The sequence below is a fragment of the Triturus cristatus genome, chromosome 2_1 (assembly GCF_964204655.1).
Source record: "Triturus cristatus chromosome 2_1, aTriCri1.1, whole genome shotgun sequence".
Taxonomy (NCBI): Eukaryota; Metazoa; Chordata; class Amphibia; order Caudata; family Salamandridae; genus Triturus; species Triturus cristatus.
In genome coordinates this window covers 498,206,655-498,230,202 of record NC_140581.1, presented here as the reverse complement: position 1 = coordinate 498,230,202, position 23,548 = coordinate 498,206,655, and the positions used below count along the sequence as shown (strand labels likewise).

General features: G+C 46.6%; 1 protein-coding gene across 4 annotated transcripts in view; it reads left to right on the top strand.

The window, feature by feature from the left end:
* BDP1 (BDP1 general transcription factor IIIB subunit) overlaps window positions 1–23,548 on the top strand; it is a 1,439,438-nt gene that overhangs the window by 597,664 nt on the left and 818,226 nt on the right. For all 4 annotated transcript variants that reach the window (XM_085632357.1, XM_085632359.1, XM_085632358.1 and 1 more), the window contains exons 21-22: window positions 4,771–4,967; window positions 20,313–20,544. In XM_085632357.1, coding sequence (XP_085488483.1) covers window positions 4,771–4,967; window positions 20,313–20,544 — 429 coding nt within the window. The remainder of the gene's footprint in view (window positions 1–4,770; window positions 4,968–20,312; window positions 20,545–23,548) is intronic.

The following is a 23,548-nucleotide window of genomic DNA, read 5'->3' as shown; positions in this document are numbered from 1 at the left end:
TAGAACTTGGCAATCATCTTCATTGACAACTATTGACAACCATAAACGCCCCCAATTCCCATAGCAAATCATTTTTACAGTGGGGAAATAATATTAAACAGTGTTAAGCAAACCAAAGGTCAGTGAGCGTCGGGACGTGGTTAAAGGTGTGGCTAAAACAAAGAAACTCATCTTTGAGGAATTGGCGTAGGGAAGCGCTGACCTACGCCAATGTGAAAAAGCAGGAATGCACCTTATTTATGAAATATGGTGCATTCATGTCCTTTCCCCCTGCGTTGGTGTAAAAATTGCTGCCTAACGCCAATGCAGGCAGGATTGTTTTTGTGCAGGAAGGGGCACCCTCCTGCACAAAAACAATCTCCAGAGGGGTTTTCCTCTTTCTATGTGTGCTGCAGTATGCTGGTTGTGATGGTTTTGTAAATTATGCAACTGGGTTTGAAACTTGTGCGAGCTGGCAAGGGGAGCCAAAGGAGTTGGATCATATTTCTTTAAACCAGGGATCTCCAACCTTCTCAGTAATAAGAGCTACTTATGTTCAAGGAAAATCATCCCAATCTACTAATAATATTAGTGCCATACACATAAGAAAAGGTTATATTAGTGGCCACCCTATGCAAGATTACCAGCCGTGATCACCACAGTGCAGGATTACCAACAGTAATTTTAAAAACGCTTTTTAAATTTTGAATGCCTCTAAAGGGTAATACACATGACAGCCACAGCTGCAATGCCCCTGGTACGAAGTTAATAATAGCAATGAAATTAATATTAATCATAAATCTTCGAATCAAATTTTGCATGATTTATTATTCAAATATCAGCTTCAAGTATAGTACAGGAATTATGGGTTTTGAAAAAACACACATTTTCATCTTGAATACTCACTTTTCAATTTTGGGATACATATATTAATTCAACCAAGCAAAAAGCTTCTAGTTTAGTAGGCTGAACTTCACAGAGGAGAGCTACTCACATGTAGCTGGAGAGCTACCAGTAGGTCACAAGCTACTCATTGGAGATGGAGAAGCCTGCTTTAGAGCCTGGATGAGATGTGCTGCAGCGTGTAGGATGCCCCTGGTGTGCCAGTGTGTTACGAATTAGCATTACATCTGATTTAAGTATAGAGATACTATAAGAACCAGAATGCATCATTAGGAGAGAAATGGTTGTGTACTCTCCTAGACCCTGTCACATGACATGAGATATAAAAGAACCCTGCTCCCAAGTACAGGTGCTTGGCAACTAACTTCCTGCTGGACCACGCCTTTCTAACCTTGCCTTGAGATCTGTCTGGATCTTCGTTTCCCATTTGGATTCTTGGATTTGTCTGCATACTCTCGAGGTGATTTGTTTCGTTACATCCGATGTGTCTTTCTGTTTTCTCATTTTTGGTGACAAGTTTTTTTTGGGGGGAACCTTCTTATGTTCCGTCTCGTCTTTTGTTTATGGTGCTGCGCACACGCGCACTACAATTTTTGTTTATGCCTAATCGGCATTGTTAATTCATTAGCTGCATTAATTTTTTAGGTTTTCATCTTGCTGCCTTTTTGCAGAGGCGGTTATTTCTTTTGGTCCTGGCCGCTTCTCTCCGCGGTAGCGGGTATTTTATTTAGGGCGTTGCCGCTTCACTTGCTGCAGCGTTGCCGCTTCCCTCGCGGCTGCCTTGTTGTTTGTCCTGGATGTTTATGAACCTGGCTGCTTCCCTCCGTGGAGGCGGCAACTTTTGAGGTTATTGCCTTCCTTCACAGCGGCGTTACCGGTTCTCTTACGCCTGCATTGTATTTCTCATGGAGGTTTTGATTATACAAGGCTACACTTTAAATATTTGAGCAGCTCTTCTCTCTAATATCCTGGGACTTCAGTGTAAGGATTAATTTCCCTCGTGAGTGAACATTCTGACATATGTTTGAGCCAGTTTACTTTTGAATCCCAGTTGGAGTGTTACTTGACTTCTTGTGGATTCTACGCTGAACATTTATGCATATTCCAGAGTGGAATTGTGTCCTCATTTCAACGCATCCTTGTTGCTGAAGATGGTGAGTCTAGTGGGGTACACAACCTGAGAAGGGATATAGCTCTCGGGGGTTTTATACATTATATAGAAATAATTGCTGTCAGAGTTACCCTGTTATCGTTTTTGTTTGCATCCTGATAGGACCCCAGCACTGACACCCAATAAGTCTGCAGTAACTGAGTTTACCCTGTTTGTCCTTCACCTTGTTGGTCCTGAGCTGTCTCTTCTCTCCCTTAGGGGTAGTCACTAGTAACCCAGGTCCTTCTTCGCTCCCGAGGATTAGGCCTGGAGCCGTGACACAGTGTAGAGTCTGGGAGGCCATGTAGTAGGGCATTTCTACCATCCATATGCAAGAGTCCACAAAATCAGGAAGATTGCTAAATTACTCACCTTTGAGGCCCTTATCAAAGCTGTCATCGCTCTCATTCTTTCTAGGATTGATAACACCAACTCCCTATATGTTGGCCTACCCAAATTCCTCATCAAAAGGCTCCAAATTGTCCAGAACCAGGCAGCTCGTCTAATTTATAAGCAATCCAAACGATGCCAAATCACCCCCTTCATGAAAGACCTCAACTGGCTGCCTGTAGACATGTAAAATGTCAGCTGTATCATTTTCAAAACACTCCACAACAAAAGCCCCTCCTTCCTCACCTTCTGACTCCACAAGTACACCCCTAAATTCTCACTTGAACTACCTATCAGTTCCCAAATTCTGGAGGAAGAGACTGGGTGGTGCCAGATTCTCGGCCGTCGCTCCCAACCTCTGGAACACTTTCCCACTTGAGATAAGATTGGAATCTTAGAATTTAGAAAATTATTAAAAACCTGGCTATTTAGACAAGCTTACAACTAATTCTCTGCCTACTCTTATTTACCTCCTTGTCCCCTCAGTAGTGCCATGAAACCGCACGGTGAATGCACGCTTTATAAACTCCAGTAATATTACAACATCATAACAAGAGTGCAAGGGCTTGAACAGTAGTTCTGAAGTTGCCTTCTGGAATAAACTGTTTGAATTTCTTTAGAAGAGACCTGGTAGCAGGCCGTCTTTGTTTTTTTGCTGGAGGGAGAGGGTGTTGACCAGGGTGAATATAGGTGATTTGGCATTTGGTGAGAATTGGGGTTCGAAGCATGTTTATATGATTGAGACAGGCTTGTTCTGTATCTGGTTTATCATTCTTGGCAAATAATAGAAACTCTGTCTTGGTTGGGTTGAGCTTCTGGTAGGTGCTGGGCATTCAGTTCTGAATTATGTACAAGAAGTGTTTGGGCCAATGTATGTCTAAAGCAGTGTAGACGTTCAAGTAGAGATGTGTAGCATTGGAATATTGGTGAACCTTGATGTTGATTTCAGTGAGTAGAGAACTAAGTTACTCCATGTAAAGCTTGAAGTTAACAGGAGACAGTGTAGAACCCTGTGGGACTCCTCATTTGATAGGGATCTTTTGTGGCCTGGAGGTGCCTAGTGCCCATCTGAATAAGTAAATCCTATTCTCGAAGGTGGGTATGAGGGTGGGCTGGTCGACTGTGTGAAAGGCAGTTGAGAGGTCCAGTAATATCAGGAGGCAGGATTTATCTTCTTCTGTGGTCAAAAGGATAGTGGCTACTATGTGTTAGGTGGGTGGTCTCCGTACTGCAGCATGATCTGAAATCAGACTGATGGCCATGCAGGAGATGGTTAGTGTTGAGGTAAGTTGCTTGCTTTTTCAATGATCTTGCCCATGAATGACAGGTGAATGATGGTTTGGTAGTTGGCGGGATCATCAGAGTCTGATTTCTTTAAAAGTGGGAGAGTCTGGCGAGTTTTGAGAGCTTCTGGGAAAGATGCCTTGAGGGAGAGTTTGGCAATAGTAAGTCGGGGTAAGAGAGCATCCATAGAGAGCTCCGATAAAGGATGATGATTTTCCTAAGAAACAGTTTTGAGGGACACGAAACCGCAAACCAGATCTGTGCAAGAAATGGCTTTGAAGGCTGACCATTGCAGGATTCTACAGGAATGAGTTTGTGTGTTATCTGTTCTTCTGTTTATGGCATTGCACTTTTCTGTGGAGTGAGAAATAGGTGGGTTTGGAAGTGGGGTTGATGTAATGTGACGGTTAGTGCTGCCTGGAGGTCACAAGTGATTAAAGGAAGGAATTTCAGAGTTCTCTCAGATTGAGGAAGGTCTTCTGTTGACTTGGTGAGTATGAGAAGTCTGTTAAATTGAGGGATGATACGTAGACAGGACATGTAGGTAAAGGTTATGGATTTATTCTTCAAGTTACTTCTTCAGTTACAGGATGATGGTAAAATCCATATAATGCCCCACCAGGTGCAGCCTCCTTGCTGCTCAGTCCATCCAAGCAAACTGATCCTTCTTTAAGCACAACCACTCTCAACATTCCAATGACCTCACCATTTGCTGAGCAGCAAGACAGAGAACAGCAATGGGGTGGATGCATTAACCCAACAAGTAGATTACAACAAAGTCATGCCAGAAGAGCTTCTGAGACATGCACCTAGATTCCTTTAGTTTACAACAGGTTAAATAAACTTTAAAACTGATTTCCTTTGCTATTAATGCATCCTAGTTCTACCTTTAAACTTAGCATATTAATTCCTTCATCCTTCCCTTATCTCTTGAAAATAATTCAACTCATCAAAGTTTCATTTTACTTATTGCCTTATCTCTTTATTGCCTCTCTTGAAAGTCCTGGACTTGACAGTCTTTCTTTTTACACTTAGATACATTGATTGTGTATTTTGTGTTTTAGAGTGATGTTGAAACTTTGGAGGAATCCTCTTCAAACTGTAGACAAAGTGAGCATTACCAATCAGATTTAGAGGCGGTAGATCTGATTAAGAAAGATGGACCTTCAAACAGTCTGAGACCTCCACAAGATTCCCTTGGATGCTCAAATGAAAAAGAACAAGAATGTATCAGAGAACTGTCTCCAAAGCAACACTCAAAGTAAGTTCCATATACGTATAAACAATGAGCACAATATCTAGATTGGTTATTCTATCTTAATATGATTTATTATGAACAAATTATGTTGTAACATATTCTTATTAGTGTGTTCTAATCATAAATAGAAATATGCATGACCTCACAGAATTCACTAAATTGTTGTGTTCTTTTTACGTATTTAAATAGTGGTGTTTTGATGCATTTACAAAATGGCTTCCATTAGGAAAGGACTGGTGGCTTGCTGAACAAAAAGAGTGGCCATTGCCAAACATCACTTTGCACCATATTTTTCTCGGAGGATGGCATAGAAATGTCTTACTTGAAGATGAATGTATTAGCATTTTGTACAGGAGCCACTTCCCCTTGGAGGACCCAAACATCAGCGTTTCTCAGAAGAACGCTTTAAGAGGGGCATGCCGCATTGCTTGATGACTCTACCCTGGCTGACAGATTGCAACAGTGTGCATGCTCAGCCTCAGTGAGTGCCAGCTACTGCTCTTGGGGGTCGACACCAGCATTTCTGTTTTAGTCAAAACAATATACTGCTTTGTCCTGTGGCACCTACTCCAGCCTTCCTGCAGCAGTCTTTTTTAGAAGTTCAGCTCCCAGAGATAACTGCTTTTCCCCCCTCACTTGCCAGCCTACCCCATTTGCCCTTTCTCCTCATATTCCTAAACCTTCCACCACACCTTCCACCTCATTTTGTTTTGGGTCTGCTTAGAGCACGGATATCACGAGGTAGGCAAAGATGGCGCACTTTGGCAACTGTACTTTCTGCGGAGGTCGCCTCACTTTGAGAACTGCCCCATTTTTAAAAAATAAAATGGCTTTTTGTTTTGAGTTGTGCAGATTTGATTTCTAGGTAGTTTCTAGCTGTAGACAGCGAACTTTCAGCAGTAAGTAGGAATGGAAGGCTAGTAAAAAGGAGTTACCAGTGGCTAAAGTTAATGTTTGGGGGATTAACAATCTTCATGCTAGAGCCACAATCAATCGACACCCGTAATTTTACAAAGCTGTTGTCTCTATTTTCAACATACTGAAATGTGTAAGTGTCTTCAATCAAGAAGGCTCCCTTTTTTGTATAGTCTCGGCCTATCCAAAGGTTTACTGGAGACAAATCTAAGAATGTTTGATGCGAGTGATAGGAAGGCCTGTTGCAAGAACGGCAATGAGATATACTAAACATTTGGCGCAAAGACGACCTACCAAAATACTCCAGACCATGGACAGCACTGGGCATGATCATGGCGAAAATAAATATTGCCTAAAAATAGGGGGCCTGGGAAATTCCAGGCCAGGCAGAATAGGAAAGGGATATGGACTGGTGTATGCTTGCTGAAGATGTTGTGTATCAGAGGAGAGACAGCCCTAATAAATGAGAAACGATTGAGGCACTTGGAAATCATATCAGGGGCTATGGGGAACCAGAAAGTAACCATACAAATCTCAATATACCAAAGGCCCTTGGCAGGGAGAGGAAGGAACGGAAAACATGATAACATTCTACATGGTGACGCATAGAGACTGTACTATAGTCAATGAAACCTAAAATGGAACTGATGATGACATTTTGTTTTCATATTGTTTGTATAGAAATAACCAATAATATATTTCTGAAAAATATAATACAAAAATCTGTTACCTTCAGGTCTGTTTAGAATACAAATGTAACCTATTCATCTAAGCCTGTATATCAACAAGATTGCATCAAACCATGACTAATAAAAACAACCTTAGGACACAGTCTTTGTATTATCAAAACACAAGCCAGACAAGAAATGTTAGTGATTCCTTTAATAAACTATCCTTTGCTAGATGTGTATTTAATTTAGAACAGATTTTTTACTTAGACTTGTATGGATAGACTGATTCACCCATCCATCCACCAAATGCAGGTCCGTTCAAATTCTCACTCATTGTTCCACCTGCCATCTGCCTGGATGTCTGTGTACAACTGTAGGTCTTGACCTGCAGCATATACATGTATATAAGGGAACCAGACATTCTCCTCCAGGGAATCCTCATCAGTAGTCCTAATCACTGACTAGCAACAAGTCAGTTTTTTTCTGGCTCCTGTTAATCGGATCCTAGAGCATTGGCATTGGAAACCTTACCACATTTTTCAGATTCTTTTCACTTGATACCCCTTAGTGCTTAGAGTGTTTCTTTTTTTCTGTCAGGAAGCATTTTCATTAAGTGCCCAGCGAATGGAAAAAAGGCTCACTCAGACCCCCATGACCTCTGTATTGTGTGCCTGCCCGATGATCCTCTCCCTGAAGACTGCAGACACTGCCTGGTTTCCAGAAGAACACTAAAGGACAGGGAGAAGATTAGACTACATGGCCTGCCGGAGAGGGTCTGAGATGCTACTTCAGCGAGATCTGAGGGTGTAGGAAGCTGGCTCTGAATATACTGTACCAAAATGAGGTATAGTGTGCACAGAGTCCAGTGGAACCCCAAAGGTAGGCAGAGGTAAATGTAGATAGCACCTTACTCTCTATTTGTGGTAGTGTGGGTAAGCAGTAAGGCTGTATCAGAGGGTAGTGTTAAGCATTTGTTGAACCTACTCCAATCAGCAAATTATGTCACACACTCAAAGACTGAACTCAGACCAATTTTGTTTGTATACAAATATTATTAAGTTATTTTATTTCTAGAACCAAGCCAAGCCTGGCACATGTAAGTGAAATAAATGCTTTGCAAAATATTATGCAGTGTTTACAAATGAATGCAAGTTCTGAGGCAGTTGTTTGAAATACAGGTAAGTCAAGGTATTGAAATTGTTGTACAGATTACTTTTCAGATTACTTTTTAAATTACTTTTTCTACTCAGTGTGATATGCCTATATATCACACTGGGACATTTCCTAGAGAAAAGCTGGTATATCATTTTTGCACAGTTGTAATTTTTCAGGTTTCCATACAAATTAACTCCACACTAAAAACATTTTTGAGAGAAAACAGTCAATAGGATAGAAATTAAGTTAATGGTTACCAGGTAAGTCCTCGGTCTTTGGGGTTGAGTTTCGTGGGTAAGAACAAGGGTTCCCCTAGGGTCAAGGATGCACTCTTGTTACTCTCAGCAGCACTAGAGCGGCCGAGTGCTGAGGCCAAATGTTATCCAGTGGGGGATAGGAGGCCTCCGGTTGGTGGCTGCTTACAAGCAGGCCCACTGGGTTGTGGGAGCAAAGCTCCTGGTGTTAGGCTCAGGGCAAAGGATTATCCTGTTTAGCAAAACAAGTGCACCCGCAGTGGCGGCTGGGTGCAGGGTGCAGGTTTGGCGTCGGCTGCCCTTTTGATTTCAATGGGGATTTGCCAGTTTCAACAAAGGCTGCAGACTTTGGGACGAAGATCTTCTTCAGGTGATCACTGGTTGGACAGGTAAGTTGGGATGCCTGGGGATGCTGGCACACCCTCGGTTGGCCCACCCAAAGCCCTGGGGCTTCGGGTGCGGGGGTGTCTTTAGGCGTCCGGTTTCTCCTACCTGCTCCGGTCGCGGTCGGGGGGGATCCTCCAGAAAAGAGGCTGCAGGCTCTGCTGGGGGATTCAAAGCAGGTCAGAGATCACCGGATCTCGGGTCAGAATCGCTGGGGAGACCTCCTCGGGGTGTTGGGCCACTCGAACTTGGGCCGGGGGTGACGGGTACAGAGTGGTGCAGACTCACGGATTTGGCCAGAGCCAGAGTCTGTGGGTGAACAAATCCTGTGTTCACAGGAGACAAAGTCTTTTCTTTGGAAGACAGGGCAGGTCCTCGGCGTTCTTGAGGTTGCTGGCTGCAGGACACACCGGAGTTACGCTTCTACAGGGTCGAGGTGGGGACAGGACCGTAAGGCTGGGGCCAAGTCAATGGGCGTCCTCCTCTCCTTAGCTTCAGCACGGCTCTTCGGTCCTTCTTCTTTTTTTCTTGGTTGTTTCTTATCTGAGGAGGCATGGTTTAGGGGTGCTCCTCAAGACTAGATTTAGGGGCGTTACAGGTAAGTAAAAGGTTGGGACCAATGCGTCCCTTCCTTGGAGTGGGTACACCCTCTATTATGCCACCCTCCAGTGGGAGGGGGGGCATATGCCTCACTCTGCTTGGCTGGGTACCTCCATCTTCAAGATGGCCGGGACTGAGTATTGTGCTTCACCTCGCCTCCCCCACCTGAGGGGTGGGGTTGGCAAAGGTGGGCACATCTCCCTTCCTCACTTGGTTTTCCTGCCGGTTCTCTCACCCAAAGTGAGGGTCAGGACCGGTGGGGATCAGCTTCTGGGGGCAACAAAAGGCCTGGGGAAGCTCACAAAGGCGGCAAGCCTTTGAAGCTTACCCTTAGTGGACCCTGCCCATCCTGAGGGAGGAAGCTTGGCACCTCGTCCCAGGATGTGCATTGTTTCAGACCCTCGAGAGGAGCAGGCTCTCGACCCCGGGGTTCTAGAAACATGTCTGGTGGTGGCATCTGGGGAGCAGCCACTCAGCCTGGACACTAGTGTTAGGTCATTTTTCAGGGGGCATCTCTAAGATGCCCTCTGTGTGCATTTTTCATTAAATCCCACACTGGCATGAGTGTGGGTTTAATGTGGTGAGAAGTTTGATACCAAACTTTTCAGTTTTCAGTGCAGCCATTATGGTACTGTGGAGTTTGTAATGACAAACTCCCAGACCCATACACTCTTTATGGCTTAACTGCACTTACAATGTCTAAGAATTAGCTTAGACACTGTAGGGGTATAGGGCTCATGCACCTGTACCCTCACCAATGGTATAGTGCACCCAGCTAGAAGGGTGGCTGATCTATACCAGGGCAGTGGGTTGTAGGCATGGCACACGGGTATGTGTGCCATTTCGACTCTTCACTTTGTTCTGCACCAAAACACGCAGCCTTCAAAGGCAGTGTGTGAGTGTAAAGGTACAGGACCTATAAGGGTGGCACAGAAAGTGCTGCAGCCCTTAGAGGCCTTCCCTGGTTACAGTGCCCTGTGTATCTGTGGTACCATTTACCTGTGGCCAGAGAGTGCCTATTGGGGTTTGTCTTCAATGCAGTTTTAGGGAAAGAACATAGGCCCTGGGTACCTGATTGGCAGGATCCCAGGGCACACTAAGTCAAAGTACATCAGCAATTCAGCAAAAAGTGGGAGCAACCATGCAAAACGAGGGCACTTTCTTACAGAGGGGTGAGAAACAGGGGGAACCGCCTACCACAGCTTCTTCAGCACTCTCCAAGGACACCCTGAGGAATAGATCCAGACAAACACCTGCACAGAAAGCAACACTGTTCCCAGCGAAGGTAGGTTACAGTATCAACTTGCTGATTAAGGCTGGAATGCTGCAGAAACAGTCTTTGTTGAAGAACTCGAGGCTTTTGCTGTTGAGGTCCACTGTTACTTTCAAGACAATGTTTGATGCTGAGGCCTAAAGGTCATTTGCTCTTGATACCACCTTTGACGTCAAGTATTTCCGGCCTCTCTCCTTCAGAGAAAAAATACTATAAGGAAATTTAGATCTGTCTTCTTAGTGTCTTCGCCAATTGAAGAAAAATAAGTTGCCACAGACCTCTGACTCTGTGTACTCCAGGGCTTACTCTCCAAAAGAGGAGTTACTTTTGTTTTTCATCTCTGCTCCTTCACAGAGAAGATCTTTTTGTCCTTGCTATTCTCCTTCGCCAACAGTTTCTCTGCCACTTTTAACAACTCTTCATCTACCTGTGTCACCAGTAGTGCCTCAGACTTTACCGCACTCCTCTCTTCTAAAGCCTTCCAGGTACAGAGGTCTGCATAAAACAACATAAACGCCTTATAGAAGTCACCCCAGAAGAAGCTAAAGTTCTCATTCTAGGTGCTCGAAACATTGTAGGAGGTGGTCTCGTTCTCATGGGCACTCTAATAGACTTTCTGATTCTCGAACATCTACTTTGGATCTCTCTTCCATTAGAGATTTGATCTCATATTATCAAACTCTCTTGTTACTTTTGTCTGCCAAGTAGATGACATTACAACTTCTTTTTTAGGTACTCGTCAAACGAGCTGCAAAACTAAATATTGCACAATGTCAACATATGTGATCTTTGAGACCCTGCATCACAGATAATTGTCTAGACCTCTTCTACTGTTTGTCCCTGGTCTTTCAGAGTCTGCAGTGCAACTCTTTCTTACTCTTTCTTCTGTCAAGTCTGTTCCAACTAGACTTTAAAAGAAGTATACACCTCCTGATCAACATCCACTATTTCTAAGAACAGATCCCCAGCTTTATTTTGTCATTGTCTCAATAGATAGAAAATTGTATGCTCTGTCGTTGACCATCGGAGTTAGTGGATGGGCTCAGTTAGGAAGAAAATATGTGGCTTATCAGCTACAGCGATGAAGACCGTTATCGCCACTTCATTGCTATGAAAGAACCCTATGGAATTATGTTCTGCCTTTCACTAAGAAACTAACCAGGAATGGCTTTCAGGAAGTCCTCCAAGAGGGAATGGCTTTGTCAAACCAAGTTATCAGTGCGGCTGCAGATTCCTCTGATTTGGCTGCCCCTGAGGATTTTCATTGACTGTGTTTAACTCTACTTCCCTAGCTAGGCCTCATAATTCGCAAGCTGGAGGCGCAACAATGCATTCTAAACTTGCCTTTTTGGGGGAATATTTTTTTGGGTTCTTATACTGATGATGAGCTAATCAGTATGAATGCTGAGAATGATACTCTGAAAACTGGTAGGTTAAAAAAGAGGAAGGAATACAAGAGATGCTAATTACCCTTTTCGCAGGGTCACCACCAAACGTGTTGCCTTGCTCCTCCTCTTTTCGTGACCTGTTTTGTTGGCTTTAGGGTTCTGTGCACTTTACCACCGCTAAATTGCCTGTGCTCTCTCCTTTAAACATGGTGAAATTGGCTTACACCCAATTGTCACATTAAGTTTACTTGTACCTCCCTAGTATGGTGTTACTACATGTGCCCAGGGCCTGTAAATTAAATGTTACTAGTAGGCCTGTAGCACTGATTGTGCCACCCTCTCCAGGAGCTCTTCTGCCATATCTGACTATTAGTTATAGATTCCTTACCTTAGAATTACCCCCAGGCGTCAGACTGAATTTTTCTTCAGCAGTACCCCTGCGCGTCGGTAGGTGGCATCGGTCGACTCCGCATTCGTCGTTGGCTTTGTGATCTCCTGAACAATGTCACGGTATCTACTTAGATGCCGCCCCTGCACGCTGACATCAGTTCTTTCTTTTTCCGCAACAGCAAGCGCAGATCCAGAGAGAGCAGTACCCTTAGTCAGTTTTTGACTAGTGCTTTCTCGACTTTTGTTGACATCTTTTTTGATTCGTTCGACTTTTGCTGCACGTAGGGATGTCCCATCATCGGACCGGCTTCAAGCCTTGTGACTGCTGTCACAAGTTGATGGCAGTCAAGGACCTGCACCTCATGTGTCTTTGGTGCCTGGAGCGCGACCACGAAGTCATGCTCCGACTGTCGGGCCATGAACCCGAAGTCTTTGCGGGAGCAGTCCTGAAAGCTTCTGGAGGCCCGGCAGTCAGCTCCATGCCGCTCGAGGTCCCGGTTGAGAGGGAGGTCGCATGACCGGTCGCTGAGTCACCACCATCACTCCTCATCGAAGTCTTCATCTTTGGGTAAGTCGGCGCACAAGAAGAAGGTGAAGAAGCACCATCGCTCTTCGTCTTTTTCCCCTCCGTTGGCCGACGCGGGATGCGAAAGGTTGTCGTCCTTCGGTTGAGCCTGCTGGGAGGGCTCTGAGCTTCCCTCCCTTCCCGAGAGCCAGAACGTCCGCTGCCCAGCTTCGTGCATTATACAAAGCTTTCCACTCCATCTTTGGGCAGCTTGACTCCGCCGGCATGCCTTCGGGCCACACGGACTCGGCTGGGGGCTCTAGGCCTTAGATGCCGGCAGCTCCGGCCTCGGCGCTGCCAGGCCCCCGGGGATCCAGGCCTGGATCCGGATTGATGCCGGTCGACCTCACGACTCCTCCTCTGGCACCAATACCTCTGACGAGGCCTCCGGCACTTCCGATGCCAGTTGTGTCCCCGGCCAACAATGACACCGGCCTCTCCCTCGACTTGGACACGAATCCGGACCGGTGCCGACCGGTACTTTTGTACCACAGTTCTATCGTGGCATTCCCTATCCCCCCTCAGTGGCAGCCAGAGAAGGGTGAGACTGGGAGGGGTCTGTTGACCCTTTGGCAGACCAGCTTGTAGAGCCGGACTGAAGAGAGGAGTTGGGTGAGGCCAGTGGTCTGGATACCTCCCCAGACCTTGGCATGCTTTCTCCCCCTACCATAGCTACAGAGGAGGGAGTCTCCTACGCTGTGGTGTAGCTTAGGGTGGCTGAGGTCTTGGGCCTTGAGCTTCCTACGGTGGCAGTCAGGACTAATCTCCTGACTGAGGTGCTTCAGACGGCAGCGGCCTTTTCGGAGACCCTGCTGCCATTGAATGAGGCCCTCACAGACATCCTTCTGGGCACTTGGTTCAGGCCCAGCACAGGGGCTCCTGTGGATAGTATGATCGCCCGACACCACCGCCCGACCCCGGGTGAACCAATTTTCCTCTCCCAACACCCTTTCCCCGGGAGCTTGGTGGTCCAAGCCTTAAAATCCAAAGGCACGTTCCCTTCTGCTCCCCAGATAGGGAATCCAAGAAGCTGGACCACCTTGGGAAGAAGATGTTTTCTTCTGCCAGCTTAGTACTGCAGTTGATGAACGCCGCATGTCTCTCAGGCCATTACACTCACTCTGTGTGGGATACAGTCGCACAAGTGCTGCCATCGTGCCCGGAGGAGGCCCAGACCACACACTCCCGTGCGGGTGCTGAGGGGAGAGACACAGCAAAGTTCACCATCCGATGTGGGCTGGACACTGCTAACTTGCTGGGTAGAACGATTTCTAGGTCAGAAGCCCTAAGGAACTATGTCTGGCTGAGAGCCACTGGCTTTTCTGGAGATGTCCAATCGACTCTAGTGGACATGCCCTTCGATGGCCGTCACCTGTTTGGCGACAAGGCGGACAGTGCGCTCGAGCGCTTCATGGATTCTAGAGCTACGGCAAGATCCTTGGGCCTCGCTGCCACCTCTCGTCCTGTGCAGCCCCTTTCGTAGCTATGGAAGGGGTGCCCCACCAAGTTCCACCCAGGGCCACAAGCAGACGCAAGCTACCCAGCCTCTACGTGGCCGGGGAGGAAGGACCCAACACCGTGGGTCTGGGGCCAGCAGGCGGGCAAGTCCACCAGTACCCTCTCTGCAGCAGCTTCCAAACCCTCCAGGTCTGTCCTTTCAGGGCCACCAGTTGCAAGTGGGCGGCAGGATCAGCCATCACCTCTCCCACTGGCAGACCATCACATTGGACAGGTGGGTTTTGCAGATAATCCAAAGGGTCTACTCCCTCCCCTTCAAGACTACCCCTCCTCCCATGCCACCACAATTCCATCTGGAAGTTACGGCTCTCTTGGCCAAGGGGGCTATTGTGCGAGTTCCTGCCCAGAAGTAGGTTGTGGCTGATATTCCCACTACTTTCTGGTGCCCAAGAAGGAAAAAGGCCTGCGTCCTATCTTGGATCTCAGAAACATCAACCGCTTTTTCCGGAAGGAAAAGTTCAAAATGTTGACATTGGTTCAGGTCCTGTCTGCCCTCGACCCTGGAGACTGGATGGTAACGTTGGACTTGCAGGACGCTTACTTTCACATCCCCGTCTTGTCTGCCCACCGGCGTCACCTACGGTTAATGGTAGGCCACAAGCACTTTCAGTTTACCTTTGCCCTTACCAGCGCCCCTCGGGTTTTCACGAAAGTGATGACGGTGGTTGCAGCTCATCTGCGCAGATTAGGGGTTCCAGTCTTCCCCTATCTTGACAACTGGCTGTTGAAGGCGGGCTCGCCTCAGGCTGTCGTTTCCCACCTCCAGACTACGCGGACCTTTTTCATTCGCTGGGGTTCACTGTCAATGTGTCGAAGTCACACCTGATTACCTCTCCGAAGCTCCTTTTTATCGGAATGGTTCTGGATACAGGACAATTTCGGGCCTATCCTCCCGAGCAGCGGGTCGGGATATTCAGGCTATGATATCGTTGTTTCAGCCTCTATCCCGGGTTTTGGTCAGAATTACCCTGAGGCTGCTGGGCCTCACGGACTCCTGCATTCTGCTGGTGGATCATGCCAGGTGGCATATGCGGGCTCTGCAGTGGTACCTGAAGTTCTAGTGGTTACAGCATCAGGGGAATCTTTCTGATTGCGTCCAGATCTCGGAGGGCACTGCACACCAACTGCAGTGGTGACTAACACACCAGGATTGAGTCAAAGGTAGATCCCTCTCCCTTCCCCAACCAGAATTCACAGTAGTGAAAGAATCTTCACTTCTGGGATGGGGCGGCCACATGGGGGAGGCGGAGATCAGAGGCCTCTGGTCTCCGGCTGAGTCCGGGCTCCACTTCAACCTTCTGGAGCTCCGGGTGATTCGTCTTGCACTCAAGGCATTCCTTCCCTCTGTCCGGGGAAGAGTAGTGCAGGTGTTCACGGACAACACTAACACCATATGGTACTGCAACAAACAGGGCGGGGTGGGGTCATGGATCCTATGTCTAGAGGTTCTCCACCTTTGGACATAGCTGGAACATCAGGACATATCTCTGGTGGTTCAACAACTGGCAGGTTCTCTGAATGCCAGGGCGGACAAACGCAACCGCAGGTGCATGATGGATCATGAATGGCATCTTCACTCAGGGTGGTGCAAGGTCTCGTTCAGCAGTGGGGAGAGCCTTGGTTAGATCTATTCGCCACCGAAGAGAGTTTGCAATGTCAGCAGTTCTGCGCAATTAAATTTCCAAGGCGACGCTTTTCGTTGCAAGTGGAGTTGCGGTCTTCTATGCCTTTCCACCTATACCACTTCTGCCTAGAGTGTTGAAGAAGATAAAGCGCGACCGGGCCCAAGTCATACTTGTGGCTCTGGATTGGGCATGAAGAGTCTGGTTTCCCGAGCTCTTACACATGGCCATTGATCCTCCGATAAGACTGCCTCTTCAGAAAGATCTTCTGTCGCAGCAGCTGGGGATGGTCCTCCACTCGAACCTGTCCAGCCTCCACCTCCTTGCTTGGAGAATGAGCGGCGACAGTTGACAGCTTTCGACCTTCCTCCCGAAGTCTGTAATGTTATCTTGGCAGCCAGGAGTCCCTCCACTAAACTGTATACACCTGTAGATGGAACAAATTTGTGGCATGGTGCATAGCAAAGGCTCTGGATACTTATTGTGCTCCTCTTTCTGAGGTTCTGTTCCTCCTTTCTTTGGCCCAGGAGGGTTCTGCTCTAGGCACTCTTAGGGGCTATCTCTCGGCTATTTTAGCCTTTCTTCAGCTTCCTGATCAGCCTTCTCTTTTCAAGTCCCCTATTGTAAATAGATTCCTTAAGGGCATTACGCATCTATTTCCTCCTATTCCTTTCGTAATGCCGCAGTGGGACTTGAATCTGGTTTTGACTTACCTTATGTGTGCTCCTTTCGAGCCGCTACATAATTGTTCTCTTAGACTCTTAATTTTAAAAACTGCTTTTCTGATTGCCATCACCTCTGCTCGCAGGGTGAGTGAGCTTCAGGCTCTGTCTTCTAAGCCTCCTTTCCTTGCTGTTCATCTGGACAAAGTTGTCCTAAGAACTCGACCTTTTTTCCTCCCAAAAGTGGTTACTTCTTTTCTCACTGGACAATCACTTTGCCCACATTCTCCCCGACCCTTCAAAGGAGGAGAGGCTCCTCCGTCTGGATCCAAAACATGCGCTATCTTTCTATCTGAATCGCACAGAACAATTCCAGGTGGATGACCAGCTCTTTGTTGGCTATGTGGCCAAGAAAGGCCAGGCCATGCACAAACGGACCATCTCTCGGTGGTTCGTTCTTTGCATCAAAATTTGTTATTCCTTGGCATAGATGGAACCTCCGGTAGGGTTGTGTGCCGATTCCACCAGTGCGATGGCAGCCAGTACTGATTTGGGTCATGGAGTCCCTCTCAATGACATCTGTCAGGCAGCCACGTTGGCATCCCTGCACACGTTCACGAAACACTACTGCCTGGACAGCCAAGTCTGGAGAGACAGCTTCTTTGGCCATTCAGTTCTCCAGGACTTTCTGGTGTGAACTTAGTTTGCAGACCCACCTCCAGGGTTGGTTTTGCTGGGGTATCTATTCTAAGGTAAGGAATCTATAACTAATTGTCTCTTTCAGATGAACAAGTTACTTAACTTCGGTAGCGATATATCTGTAAGAGACCTATATTAGTTATAGATTCCTTACCGCCCCACCCATCTTCCCTGTTCTGTGAACTGACTTCTGGGGTAAGGGACTCCCTTTTCAAGGCCCTAGTTTTGTGCACTAGGGGTCAGTGTCTTGCATGGCTCTGTGCTTCTGGTGTGGAATGTAGTGCAAAGAACTAACATCAGCGCGCAAGGGTGGCATCTAGGTAGATATCGCGACGTCATCATGGCGACCATGGCGACGAACTTGGAGTCGACCGACGCCACCTACTGCCGCGCAAGGGGTACTGCTACGAAAACATTTCTCCGGATCCAATCTGACACCTGGGGGTAATTCTAAGGTAAGGAATCTATAACTAATATATGTCTCTTACAGATATATCGTTCCCGAAGGTAAGTAACTTGTTCACCAGAGCTAAAGCTGCCACCATTGCGTTAGTACGTGAATTCTGGTTCTGAATATGTGGCAGGCTGCAACATGGGCTTCCTTGCACATGTTCACAAAACACGATTTCCTTGACAGTCGGGTCAGTTGGGATGGGCACTTCACCTGTTTGGTCCTGCAGGACTTTGTCGTATGAAATTGACCCGCCGACCCAAGGTATTACGTGGGTAGCTATTCAAAAGGTAAGGAATCTGCGGCTAGAAGTCTCTGTCAGATGAACAAGTTACTTACCTTTGGTAATTCCTTATCTGGTAGAGACTCTTATCTGGCCGCAGATTCTTTACTAACCCACCCATTCTCCCTGCTCTACAAATGGATTTCTAGGGACAGGACTATTACCCTTTCAGGGACCTAGTGGTCAGTGTTCTTAGTGGATCTGTGCTCCTGGCATAGAAACTCGTGAAAAGAAACTGATGTCAGCGAGCTAGATTTGCGCCTATATAGGCACTGCGCACATCACGTCCGATGCTGATGATGCACGGAGAGCTGAATGCCCTCACCCACCAGTGCGCTAGGTTACTGCTTGAGGAAAAAATATCCGGACACAGTAGGATGCCTAGAGAAAATTCAAAAGGTAAGGAATCTGCATCTAGATAGCTACCAGGCGTAACCAAAGGTAGGCAACTTGTTAATTAAAATGTAATATATTTTTTAATCGGTGTGAGATTTTACTTGTGTAGTGTTTTCACTTTATTGCTGTTTGAAGTGCTGCATAAATACTACACATTGCTTTTATGTTGAGCCTGACTGATCTGTGCCAAGCTACCAGATGGATGAGCACCGGTTTATTTGGGGTTTGCTGGTGACTTCATCCTGACAAGGATTTTGGTTGCTGCTTGAGGAGGATTTCACTCCCCCATCCCAAACCAGTAACCCAATTTCTCACATTGATGATCAGTCTTGAGGTTTAGGACTTGTCTTTGTGCAGAGCCATACAGTGACACTGATCATCCCAGATGAATAATCTGGGACAAATTTGAGTTTAAAATTTCTACTTGGTTGGACTTTTTGTCTTTGTCCCAAATTCACGCTTACTCTAGCTGACTGATTGCTTCACCGGGATTTGAGCTCGTAAATCTGGAGAGCTACACTGTGGCTGAGTCAAGGAATTTTGCAAGGGAAGGGGCTGCCCTCCAAAATGAGCACCAGTAAGGCAAAGCTCCAAAGGGCCCTGAGGGCATGGGCGGTGGCTCACCAGTTATCAGTCACAACAGATGACCTCGATGGCGAGGATTATGTGGAGGGGCCAGAGCAGGGCCCGGATAAGGGTCCTGTGATGCAGCAGTCAGCTGAGGGGTGTAACTTGTCTTGACAAACTCGCAGATTGGAAGACCGAAAGGGAGTTTAGACTGCAGATAGCTCCGTTATATAATGGAGGAAATGAAACTGGCCATTGGAGGCGGAGAGAAGGCTGAGAGAGCCTTGGGGAAGAAAAAATTGGCCATGGAGGCGGAGAGAGAACAATGGCTCATGAGAGAAGCCTCAGAGCTAGATGTAAGAGCTAAGCAGGCAAAGTCTAGCAATGTTGGTGTCAGCGTACCTATGGTGCCCTAGGCAAAAGGGTTGACATTCCTAAAGGTCTGGTGCCTGACTTTGGTGTGGGGGACGACATTGAGAAGTGGTTTGAAGCTTATGCAGATGCATAGGATCCATGAGGAGGATAGGGGGCATATACCCAGTGATTGGAGGGACGCCCTTCTTGCCCTAAAGAAGTGGGAGAGGATGAGGTCATCTCCTGATGAAGGACACCCTTGTCAGGAAATTAGGTCTCACCCCTGAAAAGTATAAGCAAAACTTTGGGGACAGCCAGAAGCTGACCCATACATCCTGGGTGGGTTGTGTAGATTCCCTTTGCAAGGCACTGAATGGTTGGCTGAAAGGGCAGTGACATGTAGGGTTACCAGGGGCTGTATAACCTGATTGCAAGAGAGAACCTGTTCAGTATTTGTTTTGCAGATCTGTGCCAGCACCTGATTGAAAGTAATCTCACTGTTCCCAGGGAGCTTGCTAAGGAGGCTGAACTCTGGCTCAGCGCCTTGGTCCATAAGAAGGTGCCTGGGCAGAAAAGAAGGGTGGTTCAGGTTCCCCCCAGCATAGTGAGGGGGAGGTTAAGTGTGGCATAGACAAGTCCCAGACCAGAGTAAGGTTGCTGGGGGAGGGTTCCCAAGTTCTTTCTGAGAAACAGGGAAGAGGTTTTGGTGGGTGGTGTCCCAGGGCACCCCATTTCCAACCCTGCTATTTGAGTGTTCCCAACTAGGATACATGCGGGGGCTTTGTCTGACCTAAGAAATCACCTACTGATGGGACCTCTACGGGCAGCCCAATGTGGCCATAGGCGTAAATAGCCCCCAGGGGCAGATCATAGACCGAGCTGTGGTCTCCCTTAGCTGGGAGGTAGATTCAGAGGGCGAGCTTGTGATCCTGAGAGTGGGAGTCATCACTTCCACCAGATGAAAACAAATGGGATCCCGGACGCTGCTCTAGGGGATACTGAGACTAGTCAGAGAATGTTGGTGGAAATGCTGGATCACCAGAGCAGTGGTAAGTAGATGTTCGTGGCTCATAAAAAATAGTACATAAAGTGTTGGATTATATTTATTAGATTATAGATTTTAACCAAAGCTGCTGTTTGCAATAAGACTCATGCTGTTAACTCTGAGAAAATGATTATTGACTAATATTTATCATTTTAGATATGATCTAGATGCCACAAGATTAGAAGGACATAGCCAGCCACAGTCTCCCAAACTAGCACAGGTAAGACGGGGCCGATTCCAGAAACCAAAGCCAAACCTTGGAAAAGCAGCTGGGAGGAAAAGCAGCTCAGCAACTGAGAACACGTCGCTGGAAAAACCTCCAGGGGAAACATCAGAGAACGTAGATCAGCATGATGGAAGTAGATGTAAAACACAGCCTACTTTAGTAGTAAGTTTAATAGTTAAAAAAGAAATGTTTTGTACAAAGTTTTTTTTGTATTTCCTCAATCAGTTTGTGTAGTGTATCGTTGGTTTATCAAACGTTCCAATACTGAAACTTTGACAGGTCTTCTGCTCCATTCTATAGCAAATATTGGCCTACCGCTTTGTGCAATTCATTAAAGTGAACTTTAGTTCACAGGTGAGAACCTTTTCAGGAGCGTACATGAATTGAATTAAATTATTTAATGTTAATATTTGACAGAACATACTTTTGTAGCTCCCTTTATTTTAGCTTCCCTTCAAAATAATGGGTGATGGAGTTGATTTAAGTCACAACTGGCTCTTTGACAGGAATCTGTAACAAAATAATGTCTAATATATTTAAAGCAACTGTCCCAATGTAATGCTACAATGGTTCACATATAACATGCTAAGGTATGGACCATTTACATTGAGAGTCAGATATTACTGTTACTTCGCATTGTTCAAATTGAGAGTCATGTGACAGAAGTTACATCTGAAGTCGTTACAGCGCAGTTTAGTTTTAAGACTTTTTTTACATTGCTGGTAAGGACATTTTTAAAAGTTAAGTTTCCTAACTTTAACTTTATAAATGTGTATGTAGGAGGCTGGTTTAGTGTATGGTAAACACATACTCAAGTGGGGCACCCTGCCCTAATCCAGAAAAACCTTATGGTGATTTTAGTGGTCTTTGATAACCATAGAAAGCTCTCAAAGTGGTTGCTGTGGAGAGCAGCCTTCAGGATAATCTTGAAGGAGTGTATAGCAGCTTGTTTTACGAGGCTGTAATTACTGAATAAAGAGACAGGTTTTAAGAGCTTTCCTAAACCCTAGCAAATCTGAGTCTGATCTAAGGTGAGAGGGCAGCGAGTTCCGCAGTTTGGAAGTGGCAGCGACAAAGCTCCTGCCACCACACTTCTTGAGCCGGTACTTTAGGGAACTCAACTAGGTTGGCAGAAGAGGATTGAAGCTCTCTTAGGGAAGAATACCAGGAGAACCTATGTTTAAAGTACTCTGGACCAACCCCATGCAGGGCTCTAAAGGCAATACATAATTGCATGAGTAGCCAATGACGATGAAGGAGGGATGGTCTGGCGGACTGCAATCTGGAATGTTTTTTTGTCGTCAAAAATCTGTTTATTGACATAAACATTTCCATAATAGTTTGATACCTAGCCACGGCATTCCGTAAGCGATACACCGCACATTTTATCACAGTATCTTATCTTACAGGAATGACTCTCTTTTAGAGCTCCACATGAGTCCTTATTGCTGTGGCAATTGCAACATCGGAGAAAAATAAAAGATCGAAAACCCCCAGACCCCAACCTCTCCCCTCCACCCCCATCCCCGTGGTGGAGAAACACACCCCCCTTCCCTAGTTACTACGTGAGTAGGACTGTCGGAATGTCAGCATTCAGCTTGGTGTCTGATGAGTGTCACAGTGTTCCTCGTGAGAGAACTTCTAAGATAGCAGCACTGCCAGTTCTAAAATTGGAACAGATGGAGCCCTCTTAATGTGGGTGGACATACTGCAAGCGGAATCCCTTTTGTAAGGTAGGATACCAGTGGACCCCGCTTAAATTCAAAACTTTTATATTCGCCTCTGAAAATGTCCGCCATGCCTTCCATCGTGAGTATTTTCCATAGGCGAGAGTGCCACTGCGCCAGGATCGACGCATCTTTTTTCTTCCAATTAGCCACTATCGACTTTTTCGCTGCCCCTAGGCATGCCCACATAATCGCTTTATCCGCTTTGGTTTGGTGTTCTAATGTGTTGTCTCTAAAGCCCAGGAGGATCCCTTCTAAGGAGCTCGGGACGGGGTAACCGAACATATTCTTCATTTGGGCCAAAATCTCCTGCCAAAATGGCTTGATCGTTGGGCAGTCCCACCAAATGTGGCTAAAATCCCCTAGGATACCGCAACCTCTCCAGCAGAGATCCGAAATGAGGGGGAAAATCTTTCTTAGTTTGGCAGGGACGAGGTACAAGTCAAACAATATTTTGTAATGTGCCTCCCTCAAGTCAAGCGAGTGATTACATTTTACGATGTCTGTCCATTGGTGTTTCCACTCCCCGTCAGTCGTCTCCCTTTCCAGGACTTAGTCCCATGTTGTTTTGAACCGGGGTTGAGGAGCACCTGTAGTAGAAACTAAGTTTTTATAGAAAAGAGATTGTTCCCTTGGTCGAGCTCGCCTTCTGCACGAGTGTTTCTATCGGGGTGAATGCCCTAGTCGCCGCCTCCCTGACCGGCAGGAAGAAGTGCCCAATGTTTAAGTTGCAAATAATAAAAGTGATCCGAAGCCGGAACGCCAAAATCCCGTTGGTAATTCTCGAAAGAGAGAATATCATAATTGTGGAAGAGATCGGAGAGGACCTTGCATCCACCCTCTCTCCATGCGTCAAAGGGCCCCTCTTTAAGTGCAGGCGGAAACTCCGGATTAAAGTGTATGGGTGTGTAGGGGGACGGAAAGGAGGTCCAGCCCTGGTTTTTATTGAACTCATCCCAAATCTTCAGCGTGGTCCTCGTAGGGATGCTTAGGTAGGCATTAGCTGGTCTATCCTTCTTTGGCTTCCAAAGCACATCCCAAATTGTCCTGCCCATGATAGCCCGCTGTGGAGCCAGTGCTCATCTGAAGCTCGCATAGACCATTCAGTGATAACTCTCAGCTGTGTTGCCTTAAAGTATAGATCTAAGTCAGGGAGAGCAACTCCTTCCTCTGCTCTAGGACTCCTCTGCTCTAGGACTCCTCAAGACATGAAAGGGCAACCTTGCCCTTCCGTCCTGCCACACGTAGCGAAGTACTAGCGATCTCACCTCTTTCAGGTATGCCTTATCTGGGAGAGCCTGGAAGAGATTGAGCTGCTTAGGAAGCAGGGTCATCTTGACCGCATGGATCCTACCCAACCATGAGATAAACAGGGGTTTCCAACGCTGTAACTCTTGTTTTACCTGTGTAAGTAGGGGAGGGAAATTTTCCCGAAACAA